This window comes from Carya illinoinensis, chromosome 4, assembly GCF_018687715.1.
Source record: "Carya illinoinensis cultivar Pawnee chromosome 4, C.illinoinensisPawnee_v1, whole genome shotgun sequence".
NCBI lineage: Eukaryota > Viridiplantae > Streptophyta > Magnoliopsida > Fagales > Juglandaceae > Carya > Carya illinoinensis.
In genome coordinates, this window is record NC_056755.1 from 38,719,472 (window position 1) to 38,735,568 (window position 16,097).

The 16,097-nt window shown below is 34.9% G+C and overlaps 1 protein-coding gene across 3 annotated transcripts; it reads left to right on the forward strand.

Moving 5' to 3' along the window:
• The first annotated feature begins 403 nt into the window (after window positions 1-403).
• LOC122308304 (aldehyde dehydrogenase family 2 member C4-like) lies at window positions 404-6,180 on the forward strand. Of its 3 annotated transcripts, XM_043121553.1 has the most exons (9): window positions 408-628; window positions 1,364-1,506; window positions 3,835-4,218; window positions 4,372-4,461; window positions 4,610-4,783; window positions 4,898-5,035; window positions 5,253-5,390; window positions 5,519-5,580; window positions 5,780-6,180. In XM_043121553.1, the coding sequence occupies exons 1-9, from the start codon at window positions 523-525 to the stop codon at window positions 6,051-6,053; spliced, it is 1,509 nt and encodes a 502-aa protein (XP_042977487.1). In that variant the 5' UTR covers window positions 408-522; the 3' UTR covers window positions 6,054-6,180. The 3 variants fall into 3 exon arrangements, with proteins under 3 accessions (XP_042977488.1, XP_042977487.1, XP_042977489.1); XM_043121554.1 differs by lacking the exon at window positions 5,253-5,390 and having other exon boundaries at window positions 404-628; XM_043121555.1 differs by lacking the exon at window positions 1,364-1,506 and having other exon boundaries at window positions 450-628.
• The last annotated feature ends 9,917 nt before the right edge of the window (window positions 6,181-16,097 follow it).

Consider the following 16,097-nt stretch of genomic DNA (forward strand, 5'->3'; position numbering starts at 1 on the left):
TCTCAAGGGGGGCTATTTTATAATTAATTACTAATTATTAACTCTCTATTATAAATTTATATATTTTTATTCGAATATATATAATTGGTAGCATTAATTCGATATTGATTCCTTAGCGTATGATATATTGTATGTAGAAGTATTATGGTATCTTCTTTTGATTTGTTTTCTATTGGATATTTAATTAAAAAATAGATATATATCGAATGTCGTGTAAGACTAATAATGCTAGTTCAAATGCAACCTGTATCTTCCCTAGTGGTTGTCAAGACTCAAGGCTGTCATTTCAAACGAGAGAAAAAATGTATAAGACAATAATATTGTCGTTACTAACGGGCCGGGCGTATATGAAGGACAAAAAGACTACCTAGCTACTGTACAAGCTTAATTAATACTGTCTTCATCATGTTGTTGATACCTCCTAAGTTTATATATCTTCTTAAGGCCGTGGGAGTCGCAAATAACTAAGAACACCGAACTATAGCTAGAGAAAGTTATACAGAAAGAGAGAAAGAGATAGAGATGGGAAGTCACTCCGATGATAGCTCGGCTGCCTCTTTCGTGAAGAACCCGACGATTAAGTTCACCAAGCTGTTCATCAATGGAGAATTCGTTGATTCCGTTTCAGGTTTTCAGCTCTTTATCTCTCTATCTTGCTATCTACTTGATCACCACATATTTCTTTATACATCTTCCAGGTTATGTGTATATATATATATATGGTTCACCCTCCCTTTCTTCTTCTTCTTCTTCTTTTTCCCAAACCTCCTGTACTTTATGGCCATTGATCATGATAGGCTTAGACTATATATATGACATGCTGTTAAATTGTACGTACAAGTTAAAGCCCAAAATTAGGAAAGAAAGAAACAAATACTCCATCTTGTTAACATTTACAAATTCGTACGCCACAACATGATGGATATATTGTTCTAATATATATTCCTTAGATAGTTTCATTAATTTAAATTGATTTTTTTGGGAGGGTACTCTTCTTTTGTTGTTCTTCAGCCTCTCTCCTGAGAAAAAAAGTACCAAAAGTAATAAGATTGTTCAAAAGGCCGGTAGACTCCTGTAATGAACTAGAAAATTGCTCCCTATGTGAGGACGAAATCCCCACGTCTGTGGTCCTCCACTCTCACTGAGAAGCAAACGAGAGAAAAAGACCCGACAAAAACTAAGGTCCGGTTCATATGCACTAAGTTTACGAAAGTCACTGATCAACTTTGTCGTCTGTCCCCGGCGATTGATTTCATACATACGTCCAACGTACAGACTTTAGCATTCTATCGATCTATAGATAGTTTTTTTTAACTCTAAATGTAAAATTTCGATGAACTTCTAAATCCTAAGCTAAAAACAGGAAAAACGTTCGAAACGATAGATCCAAGAACGGGAGAGGTAATAGCAAGGATTGCAGAAGGTGACAAAGAAGACATCGATTTGGCAGTCAAGGCGGCTCGACAGGCTTTCGACCATGGTCCATGGCCTCGCTTGTCAGGCTCTGTATGTACTACTTTCTCTTAGCCTTTACCTCGTTCATGTGTGGAATCTGGATGTCAAAAGCAGTTTTGATATTTTTGACATTAAGTTTTCATCCTATATATCTGAAAAGGACCCCACAATACAAAAACTTAATTTGAATCAGGAGGATTTTGAACAACATATATAGATAATAATAAATTTTTTTTTTTAAAAAAAAAAAAAAAACCTCTCCCAAATATACAAAAAAATAAAAAAGTAACCTCCTCGATCCCATGACCAAAGGCCACCTCATCAAGGTCGATGATATATGGTTTGGGAGAAATAATATTTGCAGTCGTGGTTGTGCAAGCGGCGTGTAGTTATTTTGAAAAAAATGAATTAATATGAGATCCACATGAAAAAAACTAACTTTTTAATCGTGGACTCTATTTTTTTTCAAAGCGATTGCGCGGCGTTTGCAATTCCACGACTGTATGTAGCATTGCTCATGGTTTGGTCAATTCACTTTTTTTTTCTTTTTTAAATGAAACCGAAAACAATTTATTAGAGATAACTCATCCTTTATTAATATGATAGAGCGAGTATTAATACTTGAAGTCAATGATATTATGCAATGGAAAGCTGCATATATAAATATATATATAATTTATTTCAAAATTTCAAAGTCAAGTTAATGACGTTAATGCTTAGGTATTGGGGTGTAACTAGTTCGGTTTAGTTTTGTTTTAAATAAAATTTGGAAACGAATTAATATGAACTGATTTTGCATTTTCAAAAGCCTATTACGCACCGGTTATCCCACTAAACTGGTTCCGGTTCGGTTTGGTGTGATTTTTCAATTTTAATATACAATATAATATAGTATATTATAGTGTATAATACTATAATGATAATATATTATAGTATATTATAATTATATTATAGACTATAATAATATATTATAGTATATTAAAATATATAATGATATAGTATTAATATAACTATTATTATATCTAACACACCATTAAAAATTCATCATGTAATGTTGGAACCGACAAGGAAATTATCCGCATGCAGAGACGTTGTTGAATGATATGTACATGACATGGTGATCGATGCAACCTAAATACTAAACGACAAACTACAAAGCTAGGAGAAACGGTCGCTTTAATTCGTTCGATAGCATTGAAGTATATATATGTTGAAGGGTAGCAACATTATTCCACAATTCAAAGAACAAAGATATATAAAAGCTTTTCTTGAGAAAATATTCATCTCTTATATATAATTTCTCTAATATTCTGATTTTCAAAGTTAAAAAACTTCTCTGCCCAAAAATATTTTTCCTGGTCCATTACTATCACGAAACCTTTTAAGAAACCCATCTATAAAAGCTTTTGCAAAGATTTCAGAAATTAAACTTGATTTGGGCTTGGAAAATTCATGGATATTTTATGTTAACAAGTAGATGTACGAGATCTCGTTCATTCATTTACTTTAACATGAGAACACATCAAACAAAACTCACCTGCGCGCATAAATCAAAAATAAAAAATTTTCAAGTCAAAACATGACAAAAGAAAATTAAGTCTTTAGCGGAAAAGAGTAGTTATTTAATTATTTTTACAGCCAAGCTGCCTCGTTTGGCCGGAAAGAGACGACCATAAAAACTCTCTTTCAAACGGCCTATACCTCGGCCAAAGAGAAAGCCATTTGCCCATTTTTATGGATAATGTTGTGTTTGGGTGCTGAGGTAATTGGAGATGATTTGAATTAAGTTATAAATAATAATGTTTTATTAATAACTATATTAAGATGTATTTAATGGTAAGAAATATGTTGAGATATGTGTTTGAATATATGAAATATTTTTAGAGATATTTAATTTTTTATAAGAAGTTAAAAAATAATAAATAAATCTTATCAATGATTAGTTTAAAATATGTTGAGATGGGTTTAACACTGGTTAGCATTCTCATGAAATAAAAAAAAAATGTTATACATTGATCCCTTTTACCATAAACGAAAAGACTTCATGGGGGTACCCTTTTAGGATGCTTTCATCAGTTATGGCACTTGCACCAGTTATAAAATTAGGTCCATAAGGATTTACCAACTAGAATTTTAAGTGCCGAGAGCAATGAATCTGAAGGGAAAAACCTTTGTGATGAACTCAGATAATTAAAAGCACTACTAATCTAGGGATATCATTACTCTCACCACAACTTAAGCCGGTAGTTGTTGGATAAACAAAGATCGATTACGGTAATTTATGCCTTCTTTGTGCTAGCTAGATATTTCATTGAACCAAAAGTTTGCAACAGCTAAAGTAAATTATTGTTTCTTTCCGTCTTTGGTGATGCTTTGTAGGAGAGAGGAAGGATAATGATGAAATTCGCGGACTTGCTTGCAGAACATGCAGAAGAATTAGCTGCCTTGGATACAATTGACGCTGGGAAGTTGTTTAGTGTTGGCAAGGCCGTGGACGTCCCACATGCAGTAAACAGCCTCCGTTATTATGCTGGTGCAGCTGATAAAGTTCATGGAAAAGTACTGAAGATGTCGCGTGAACTTCATGGATACACCTTGCTTGAACCTATTGGTGTCGTGGGGCACATTATTCCCTGGAATTTCCCCACCACATTGTTGTTCTTGAAGATTAGCCCCGCTTTAGCTGCCGGGTGCACAATGGTCGTCAAGCCTGCCGAACAAACTCCTCTGTCGGCTCTATATTATGCTCATCTTGCTAAGCTGGTAGGGCTGTATGAAAAACTCATACATTTTCGTATAGTTGCCAAAAATGTGAAACCTGTGGCTTAATCATAGCTTCTGGTGGCCTTTTCTGTCTTATATGAGGTCCAATTGACATCTTTCCTTTTCACCCACTTTCTTTTTCTATCTTTCAAGGCCGGAATCCCCGATGGAGTACTCAATTTTGTAACTGGATTTGGACCAACGGCTGGGGCTGCCGTGAGCTCTCACATGGACATCGACGCGGTAAGCAATTTCTAGTTTCTGTTGATCAACGTACGTTTTCTTATTTTGTAAATATTTTTTGGAAAAATTATGGACCAAATTCATTGCTTTAATTTGCATGCATGGGAATGCTCTTGAATCTGTTACATGCTTGTACTTGATTTACCAGGTTAGTTTCACTGGTTCGCCAGAAGTAGGTCGCAAAGTAATGCAAGCCGCAGCAGAAAGTAATTTAAAAGTGGTTTCACTTGAATTAGGAGGCAAGTCACCCCTTATAATTTTTGATGATGCCGATTTAGATATGGCTGCTGAGCTTGCTATCTTGGGTATTTTATTTAACAAGGTAAAATATTTATTCGGTTTTGTATTAATAAATTCCCACTTTAGAGAGTTGTTTTGTGTAAAAACTTAAGTTGTAATCACATTTTTTTTCCTAATTGTAATCTTTTATCTGTAGGGAGAAGTGTGTGTGGCAAGTTCTCGTGTTTATGTTCAAGAAGGGATATATGACGAGCTTGTGAAGAAATTAGTGGAAAAGGCAAAAGCTTGGGTGGTTGGGGATCCTTTCGATCCTAAAGTTCAGCAAGGACCTCAGGTATGAACTGAGAGTTCCATTTATTTTCAAATTTTGGAGGAGATCAGTACAAGGGTACAGGATAGCAAACCAGCTCGCAGCCAATAAGAACAAGAGACGAGACAATCCAATTGACCGGAATTGGAGCCTCTAATCCCAATAACAATAAAATATGTTAAGCTTTCAGTTCTAAATTAGTACAGAAAAATCTCATTTTTTTTTTTTTTTTGATGTAAAGGTCGATAGGACGCAGTTTGAAAGAATTCTTTCATACATTGAACATGGCAAGAGAGAAGGAGCCACCCTGCTAACAGGGGGCAAGCCCATGGCTCAGAAGGGATATTACATTGAGCCTACAATTTTTGCTGACGTTAATGTAAAACCTTCACGTTGGAATCGATTCAATCTTTTAAGAAAATTTAGCCATCTAATTTATTTGAACAACTAATGTATTCTGTCTTACACTTACCTTCTTTTGTGGTTACTTTTGGCTGACTTTCTCAGGAAGAAATGCTTATAGTGAAGGATGAAATATTTGGACCAGTCATGGCTCTTGCAAAGTTCAAGTGAGTACAGTTTCTCAGAATGCTTTTGTTCACTGTTACAGTTTACAGAGTACAATATCGAAATAATGAGCAAAATGGTTTCTGGCAGTTCCAAAGTTGTCTTTATTTCCATCTTCCTAATTTTTTGAGGTACCCCTTGGTTATGATACAAGCCCTTAGTATATTTTTGCCTCTATCATATATGAACAATTACGTACAGAACAATCGAGGAGGCCATTAAGAAGGCCAACAGCACTAGATATGGCCTAGCAGCTGGGATCGTGACCAAGGACTTGAGTGTGGCTAACACCGTCTCGAGATCAGTACGTGCAGGCACCGTTTGGATCAATTGCTATTTTGCTTTCGACACTGACTGCCCTTTTGGAGGGTATAAGATGAGTGGTTTTGGAAAAGATTATGGATTGGAAGCCCTTCACAAGTATCTCCATGTGAAGTCCGTTGTCACTCCCCTTTATAATACTCCCTGGCTTTGAATCAATTATATATGTTTCTTTTAAACTGGAGTACTAAAGTTACATACAGTCGTATGATACGCAAATTTTGTGCAGTTTAGCTTCAAAAAAGATTGTAGTCTAATATTAAAAAAATAATTTCTTTTTATGTGGTTCTTGTATTTATTTATTTTTTTAAAATAATTGCGTTGCGTTTATGGACTCACCACTATAAATCATTTCTCTTTAAACTGACAATACTTGAGTTCTGTACGTACATATCTTGAGCTCAATACCTTGTCCTATCTTGTAAAACCCCACTACTGCTTGCTCTTCTCTTCATTTAACACTACAAGGAATTTGACTTTTTGCAGCACTCAAAAGCGTTGCAAAAACTACTCAAAAATGCTGCAATATAGACTATTTGCAGCGTTTCAATTTTGTATAAAGGTGTAAACATTCCTTGTCTAAAGCGCTATAATAACTCTACTGCAGGGACATAACTCCTTGCAAATACGAAAATAAACACTACAAACAATAAAGATAAAAAGCAGCGTTAGGTGTTATTGTTGCATTTAATCTATATTACAACGCTTTAAAATCGTTGTAATTAAAAAAAAACGCTGCAAATACTTTATAGCAATTGCAACAATTCTTAATTACGCTGCTTATAATATTTTTTGCAACGCTTTTATATCACTATAATTACTTATTTAGCACTATAAAAACATCAGCTCAAAAGCAACAAATGTTGCTTTCATTGCTTTTAAAGTTTTTACAAGGGCTAGAAATCGCTGCAACTACTTTATGGGGCACTGTAAATACCCAAGTCAACAGCAACAATTCTCAGCTTTTGTTGCTTTTACATTTTTTGCAAGGACTGAAAATCGCTGCAACTAGTCCACATGGCACTGTAAATACCCAAGTCAAAAGAAACAATTGTTTCCTTTGGTTGCTTTTACATTTTTAGCAGTGACTAAAAATCACTGCAATTACTCTATACGGCGCTGCAAAAGGTTGAAATTATGCATCAGTTGGGTTTGTCGTTGCTTTTAAATACTAATAGCAACGCTCGATAAACGTTGCAATTACTCAAAGTCGTTGCAGTAACTCTGTGCTAAAGCAGCGTTTTATTTATTTCGCTACTTTTTGTTATTTTGCAACGTTGAAAATTCGCTAAAATTAATTAAATGCAACAATTTGATTAATGTTTCCAACGCTTTAGACATGCAATGAGGAGGTAAGTTTTAGTGACCTAAACTCGCTGCAAATACCTTTGGTAGTATTTTTTTTTTCCTTCTCTTCTCTTAATGTCGTTGGTGTTAAAGTTTCATTTTGACACTAAAAGGAACTAGAGTTATATTATTATTATTTAAATTAGTTATTTTATTTAAATCTGGAATTTAGTGACTGACTTGACTAATTTAATTTTTCAAAGACCATGATGAAATAATAAATTATATAATTGTGTTAATATCAAAAACTGCAGTTAATTACTATTGGACACAATTCAATCAGTACCTATCGTAAGTAACGACCACACTTTTCATTCCATCATTAAGTAATTAAATATTTTGGTTTCATAATAGGAAATCCAAATATTCCCTTATATGCACTAATGAATATACTGGATCAAATTATAAAGCATCACTTTCATGTAATATAATAAATCAAACACATTCATTCATCTAAATCCAGTTGAAAATTCACATTAATGTAGTTATGGGCTACACATTGGGGTGGACCAATTGGAACCAAGAGCCTACAACTTACAAATTATAGAATATATAGAACACTGTAGTGTTTCTAAACATTAGATGAAACTCTTAACATTCATTTAGCTATTTTCACAATGTCCTCAAACTTTTTGATAAGTAACAAATTATTAAACCAAGTGCACCTGGGCATTGTTGCAAAGATAGAACAACTTCATCACACCTACTTCATGAGAGGGGGGAATTCATTATCACATTTTTTTTCGAGGCCTCGCTCTTCAATGATGGACCTAGCAGTGATAAATATTCATGACTAGTCATATGATTACAAATAATTATGTATAGCAGCACCCACTAGAAATAGTATATCACCAAAAAATACTACTTAAGCTTTCAAGTATTGAAGCTTGATACCCAAAATTATTTATGCAACTAATCACATTATATTATGCCAATTAATAATTTTAATTTTCTTTAAAACTACACTATCACAGATTTGAAACCACCATTATAACAAAAAAGAAAAAGGAAACCATATATTTGAGACATAATCCATTAAGACATAGACATAGTTATTGAAGAGGCACATAAATTTAGAAAGCTTCGTTAGCCACATGGCCCAACATTGTAATGTTTAAAAAAAATCCAGCCCAGAAACAGTGTTTGGAAGGGATCTTCTCAATGATATCTCATTAGTTCTGCTCTTAATATGTTAAACAATCCTAATTGGTGCAAGAAAGGAGAAACCATGCCAGGAGATAATAAATGTGTTTGATATATTTCTGTGAAAAGCCATTTGGAACGTGTATCTAACCCGCAGCATATGTATAAAGACAATGGGCTCTGTTTATATTCTTATCTTTGCCACCTATTTAATGCAACATAGAGGATTTAAGGAATTCTAGTGTCATCAAGTGTAAGCTTCCATGGCCTCTAACAGCATAAAATACTTGCAGGATATATAGAACCTAAGTCCTACACTAACAAATGATCTATGGTACTTATCACTTCTTTTGAAGAGCCCTGTATCTTCTTTGACAGAGAAGTGATATGTACCTATTGACTAAGTACAAAAAGCCTGCCTTGGAATCCAATATAAGTATCTGTTAGCAAATCAGCATTACTGATCTCCGTGGAACACCTCACAATATCCCTTGAATATTGTTTGTTAGTTTGATTTACTTAGCTGTGACAGAAAGGCCTCTTCCCTTTCTTTTAGCCAAATTATATGCAGTAGAACCTGAGCCAAAATGACCATTGTTGTCTCTGCATTACCCAAACACAAACCATAGATTCTGACTCTTTCTTTTTAATCATGGTTTAGTAGTTAAAAATTCAGTTATAATGAACCTAGACCTTTCTAAATAACTGTTGTAATTTAGAAGATTCAGTTAAGCATTCTACTGAAACTGTGAGTTCTTGATCCTTCTAAAATGGGTATTAACTGGGTATTTTTGGAAGTTGAGAACTCAAACTCAGGTCTTGAACTACTGCAATTTAGCATGTAAATCTAGTAGGCCTGTTGTAACCTGCACTATCAAAATGGGAGCTTTACTTCACAAAGAAAACTTTTGGACTTGTTTAGCATACAACCACATCTAAAGCTCTACGTAAATGCAAGACCCAGTGACCACTATTTTGCATTAAAACCGGTATTCTAAAGTAGTATCTGCGCATGGTGATACTACTATAAACTAGACTTGAGTCTGAACAACATCCATCACAACTTCACCATCTCCAAGTAGTTTAATTAGCATATAGCCATAATCAAAGTTCATACATGCACTACCAAAGACTTAGCTCAAAACTGAATATTGGATTTTGTAACCAATATTCAGTTTCACCCCACTGACATCCAAATAATAAACATTTTCCTGAAATGCTGCCCACTTGATTATATAAGAGAGATACACCCAAGGAGAGAGATGGAGAGAGATACAGGCAATATATCTCAATAGAATTTTCAACCAATCTTGGTAATTTCCTTAACAGATTTGGCCAAACTAGGTACTAAGTTTGATATATGTGTTTCCTTCAATAGCAGTTCATCGACTAGTCTCCAATAAAAGCATTTAGGTACCATTATATTGCAACATTAGTTTATTTATTGGATTCTGCACAGTTGAAAGACTCACCCTAATCTCTACAAGTGCTATTCGGAAGATTAAAGAAACACATATAGTAAAAACAAATAAAAAAGGTTTGTATGTTAGCAAGGCTTTACACATGTCAAGAGATCTAAGTAACCCAACTTAGACAGTTGAATAGGCAACTACTTGTTCTACACAAAACACCAACATCCTTATTAATTCTTTTCTACAATTTGAACTCCACAAAACATCCCCAACACTTCGCTAGCAACTCTCATCCACATTCACATATACACAATTATGAAAATCACTTCAGTACACAGTTCACAAATATTGCAATATTACCTCAACAGTAGATGCTAGAAATTCACCTTATATGTATATAGTTCTCAAATATAGGTACAATGCTAGATTTCAGTTTGATATGGACATACCTCTTCGCATGCAGAGTTTTAGTGCTTCATCTCTTTTTAAGTTCTAAAATCTGCAATTGATCCACAATTTATGTCCAGATTTGGACTTCATTAAATAGAGCATACAATCTATTAAATCAAAGACAATAATACTCCCACCAGTTCACTAACGTTGATGGTCTTTCATTAAATATCCATTAAATGCCATAAAATGTCAACCTTAAAACTCATGTAGCTTGCAATGGTGCACAAAGATGGACAAAGAACTGCTATTGTTGTTATTTTTGTTTTTTTAGAAGGGCAAACTCAAATTTCTAATTTTTGGCTGTTGAGTGTCCTCCCAGATCAAGATCAGCAAACATTCCAAGAATCTTTATGTTACAAAACAGAAATGAGATTACACCCATATTTCACCAATTTAGTAGATGGAAACTTTAATCTAGTATTAGAGTCCAACCTCCCAGATTTCCAGAGTTTTGAGTAAAAGTTTACAGCCTCAAATTTCACCTTCTTAGTAACACTTGAATTAACTTGCTGATATCAAGCCTTCCTTATGGAAGCTATAACTATTTTAAAGGCATCTTCTATGTGACTGAGCCATGCTGACAATTAAAATCTTTAATTACACTAAAGAGTTGGAGAAGCCCCCACCCAATATAACTAAAGGAGGGTATATAAAAGTTGAACCCCAAACTGCATTTATATTTGATGTTCAATCTAATATAAAAAGCATGAGCAGTATCTAAAAAACTTGTAGCAGTAATTTTTTACTACCCTCAATATCAAGAAGCTCCATTGTCTAATCTACCTTATTATTTACAACTCGATCCTGCAACGGGTTCATTTCAAATTTGGAATCATTAAGCTGGTCTATAGTTAATATATACTGCATGAAGCAAATCTCCAGTTGAACTGAATTATGACATCCATATATATATATATATATTCTCATAATTCTCTGAGAAGCTGACAGCTGGAGTGTTTTGCCAACAATTATTTGAAAAAAGGAACTAGGTAAGAATATGGAAATAACATGGAAACCACTTACACGAGAAGTTAGGATAAGATTTTCAAACTTCTAATAAAAAATGATGTATCCATGCCTATACATTAGAACTCAGATATGAATCTTATTGCTAAATATAATTTAGCTGAAAATCATTATAACAAAAAGTGGTTTTAATTTCTTTGCAACTATTTGCTATGGTCACATCTCAGAACAATATGCTCTATCTTAATACAATCTATCATAATGAAGTGACTTGAGTCAATCTCCTTATGGTATTCCATTTCCATATGGGTGTTATATGCTAAGAGAGATTGTGAGGAAATACACATTGCAAGTGGAGTTATCTATAGACCATCTTTGCCTACTTCATGCTAAGGAACGTGTAATTAGGAAATGGACCCAAAATCAATTATAAAGATGATGGAGGAGAACAATGTGATTTCATCACCTTATGTAGCTTGCCCATCCATTTCACCGATACCCCAATCTTCTCATATTTGGCCCCTATAGTTTCTAACAAAATTAAATTATAAGCATCATCAAAAACACAAACACAGAAGTTATAGATAATGTGTAATTATACATATGACATATCTAGTGTAAATTATTGAGATTTTAGTGAAATCAACAACAAAGCCATGTGAACCAAGTTGACATGTAAACAGTAATATGATAAAGGATCAATGCTTGTGCGTTTACCATACCTCAAGAGATATGAGACCCCGGTCACTCCAACTAATATGGATGCAAGATCTTCCAAGTGCTGCAAACCAAGCATCATCTTCCTATTGCAAAACCAAAATACATGAACAGATAAGCCACAACCTCTCTACTATAAATATATTGAAAACTAATTACAGAATGCAGCACTTTCCTGGCAACAAGTTATGGATTTGAACACAGTGTACCCAGAATTTTGGAATTATGCCCAAATCACTATCATTAATAAAGTGAGAACGATGGTAGCCTTAATGAAGGTTGTGTGATATACAAGAAGAATTAATGTTGCAAGGTTGCATATAAAGACAAATGTAAAATGCATATTATTGTACCTTAAATATCACCAAAACAAAAATGCTAATTGATAGCCACTAATCCAACTAGTGTAAAATATAATGTATGACAAGGAATGAAGTGCTTACTTAACTTCAAGAATTAGTTCCATCTACTGCACTGACAATAATCTTGAAGATACTTCTTGTTAAGGGGTGCTGCAACATTCATTTATCGAAACACCAGTCACATCCTTATCCAACGGCAATGCCTGATTGTATGAATATTCATACAGTCACAATCCCATAAACCCCCTCAGGTGCCCAATGCCTCCCACAACACAAAAGTAGTGATCTTAGCTCCATATATATATATATATATAATATATGTGTGTCAAAATATATTTATATACCACCCAACATCTCCCACTACCAAAAAGTGTCCAAACTACTCAAAAAATTTCTTGTAATTATTGTGACATAGATGCTCACGGAGTCTCTCTACGAGACTGGAGAGACTCCATGTAGGACGGGAAATTCTGGAAAAATGACTACATCAGCTTATCTGTTTCATTTTGCCTCTCACAAAGTCTTTGCACTTCATCCTGAATGGCATCAAGCTGCGTCTTGTACTTCTCAGCATCTTTCCGGTAATTTTCAGGATCTTTCTTGTAATTATCAGCATCTTGTCTTTGTTTCTCAACCAATGCAAGGTACTCTTTTTCTCTTTGGATGTCCCGTTGTCTTGTCGACTCCGAGATGACCATCTCTCCTAGCCCCCTTGAGTATCCTGGTCTAGAGCCAAGGACCTCCCTAAATACACTTGCCGCTGCTTCATTGGTGCATTCCTCAGGCGCGAGACCATCCAACTTCCCAACCATCTCGTTCTGCACGTGTAAATTTTAAAATCGTTATCGTTAAGTCGTGTTGTTACATATGAATAAATCATGTTCAAATACCAAGCTGGAAACCATCCTTTACAACCATAAAAATAGCCTAACATAATTGGGAAATACTCACATATGTGGCTTCAATTGTTGAGGTGACAAATTTACCGTTCTTCTTTGACCAATGAGTCTCCTTATAGAACTCCACCAAGTTCGCATTCGCAGCCCGTTATAAAGTTAGTAATTTTGTCAGGTATATGTTCAATAAGGAACATTTAACATATATCCTAAATACTTATGCACATATGTTTGGTCAACCACACATACACATCAATACGAAACAAATGCATGACATGTGAATCAACATGTACATTTCTTAATGGGTGCAATTGTCATTTATCCATTTTTTACCTCTACCAAAAAAAATGGACATAATGGGTTCATTTTTGGCCACTCCCGTGCCTCATTAACTAATTCTGATTTTAATTTAAGTGGTCATTCTAACCAATTTCAATATTGTAGGTTAAATAAGTTGTCCTCAACTGGAGTATGCCACATTCTAATTTATCATACGTTAACAGAAACGTGTATACGGCATGGACCTCAAATTTGTACCAGCAATGTTGTAGTTTTTTTATGAAACTACCTTTAATGCATTACAAGTACTAGAAAAGGGGGTACCCAACATGTTTCTACATTTTATATAAAACCCTTACAAATGTATAATGGAATTCGTGGACCAGTAATAATTGCATCAAATGAATTGTGATAGAAAGATTATTGGAGAATGGGTTGTGACATCAAAGTAGGCTGAAATCAGCTGCATAGCTTCTCCTCCAAAATCCTAACAAAGGATTTCTGGTCTGCTGTGTGGTTAATGGTTAACGCCTTTCTATTCTCCCGATTTTTTCTTGACATTTTCTGCCATTAAAACTCAATGTCAGCTTACCCAATACCACATAATAAACAGATCATGTAAAATTTTGGGAGAAATGTGCCTCCAATTTTATATTTTGAATAACCATTATATACCTTAAATTCGTCGCTTCCCCACCTCGAACACAAGGTAACCCAAACGTTCAAGTCGACCATTGAACAACCAAAAGCCAATGCTTCTTCGTGGCTGTTATATGATTCCTATTTTTTGTGTAATTGGTGATGGAATGCATTGAACCTCTTACGCAGCTGCTTGAGGACGGTCAACCTATGATTCTCCCGATCCCAATCCAACACAAAATCACCCTACATGAATACACATCACATTAACATCATCTTGTATTGTACACCCACTCCAATTAACCACCATGAAAGGCATCATATGTTACCTTCACACGGTCGGCCAGCTCATCCTTTTGTGCTTGTGGCACATCGGTCCATCTCGCATAGCTCATGTCGCAATGCTATTTTATTAGTTGCATAACCCGTGCCGTGAATATGGATGAGTTGGTACAGCACGGTGCCGTTTCGTTGTCATTAATCTTCAAAATCAATTTTCCTTGCCTTCTCATCTTCTCGAACTCAATACATTTAGCGGGCCCACGTCTCCATCTGGTCTATTCCTGGTTTGTTGCGAGTATTGTGGGGGCAACCACATCTGTATTACAAGATAACAAAATGGACTATCAGTCTTTATAAATCTTTTGTTGTTTATACATGTCCTGGGGGTTTTTTAGTGAAAATATAATAGAAATGTAGTCATCATACCGATATTCTCTCCATTCGGTGTGGAGTGACAACTGCACCCACATTGTTTCCGTTAGGTGGGGTCACAACCAAAACAAGATTGTCCCCGTTAGGTGGGGGTTCTCTTACGGGTGACAGAACTCGGCTCGGCACGGCTTGGGTGGGGGCGTTTGAATCGGACAAGGAGGCTCCCATGGATGACTGGGAGGCTGAGTTGAATCATCCGAGCCTGACTGATCTTCATTTGAAGGGTTGTGGTATGAAGCAATATGACAGCCTCGTGGGACATGGCGTGCTCTAGATGAGTATGGTCCAAATCGACGGACACGGAAACCTCGGCCAGCCCCTTTTCCTTGGGAACTGCCTTTCATCGTGTCACCTGCATTTATTTACAAGACACAATTTAAGTTAGGACGAATATCCAACCGACATATCAGTTGCATGGGATCCACATTAAATAAAAATGCACTCTAATACCCCTGTTTTTATACGACTAATATCTACTGCATATGCTTTATTGCTATATTTTGTGTAATACACATATATAGCAATCCATCATGATTCAGTATTCAAACAATATTGAATATTAATGATGCATGAATGTTCAATTCTTGAATATTTTTCCCACAAACACTTCAAATGAAGATGCCATGCATGGAAAAGGGCCTTCATTGCCAACTATAAGAAAGTACACAATTGTCAAAATATTTACCTCCGGGGTTGATCCTCCTCATTTCTTGCAGACTGAAGTTGGGAATAGTCAAACTTTTTACAGTTATCGTCTGTGTGGTTCTTAAGACCTAGTTACTGGTCATAGAACAACAATAAGCCCACATTGTCATTATTAAAATCATGTATATATATGTAGTAAGCTTGATTTATAATTAATTTTGCTATGGACTTGGAGCTAGTTAAAAAATACAATAGCGGAGAAAAATATATGATATCAATTAAAATATACAAATTGATTAACAAAATAAGCATATACAAAGGTTTGAGAGGAAACAAAACTTGTAGCTGTTAAATTCCTATTTAACCTACACAACATCATTCCATACACATGCATGCACAAGCTAGTAATTACAAATTACATTAATGCATTGCTAATAATTCTTTCATTATATATGCCCCGATCATTCATAGTGTGGGCATTACGCATCTGTAGGCGATCTAACAAAAAAACCAAATATCAAATATTCCATTACTTGGTCCAAATGGTGAATCAAAACTAATTGGGTCATTATAACTTAGTGGATCTGAAACATACATGCCTTACGAAATACTTTATATTGTCCAT

Excerpts from the sequence above, each read along its gene's own strand:
- LOC122308304 (XM_043121553.1), top strand. The coding sequence starts at position 523 with ATGGGAAGTCACTCCGATGATAGCTCGGCTGCCTCTTTCGTGAAGAAC. Across the intron at positions 1,507-3,834 it reads GGCCTCGCTTGTCAGGCTCT|GAGAGAGGAAGGATAATGAT; the intron begins GTATGTACTACT and ends GATGCTTTGTAG. Across the intron at positions 5,036-5,252 it reads AAGTTCAGCAAGGACCTCAG|GTCGATAGGACGCAGTTTGA; the intron begins GTATGAACTGAG and ends TTTGATGTAAAG.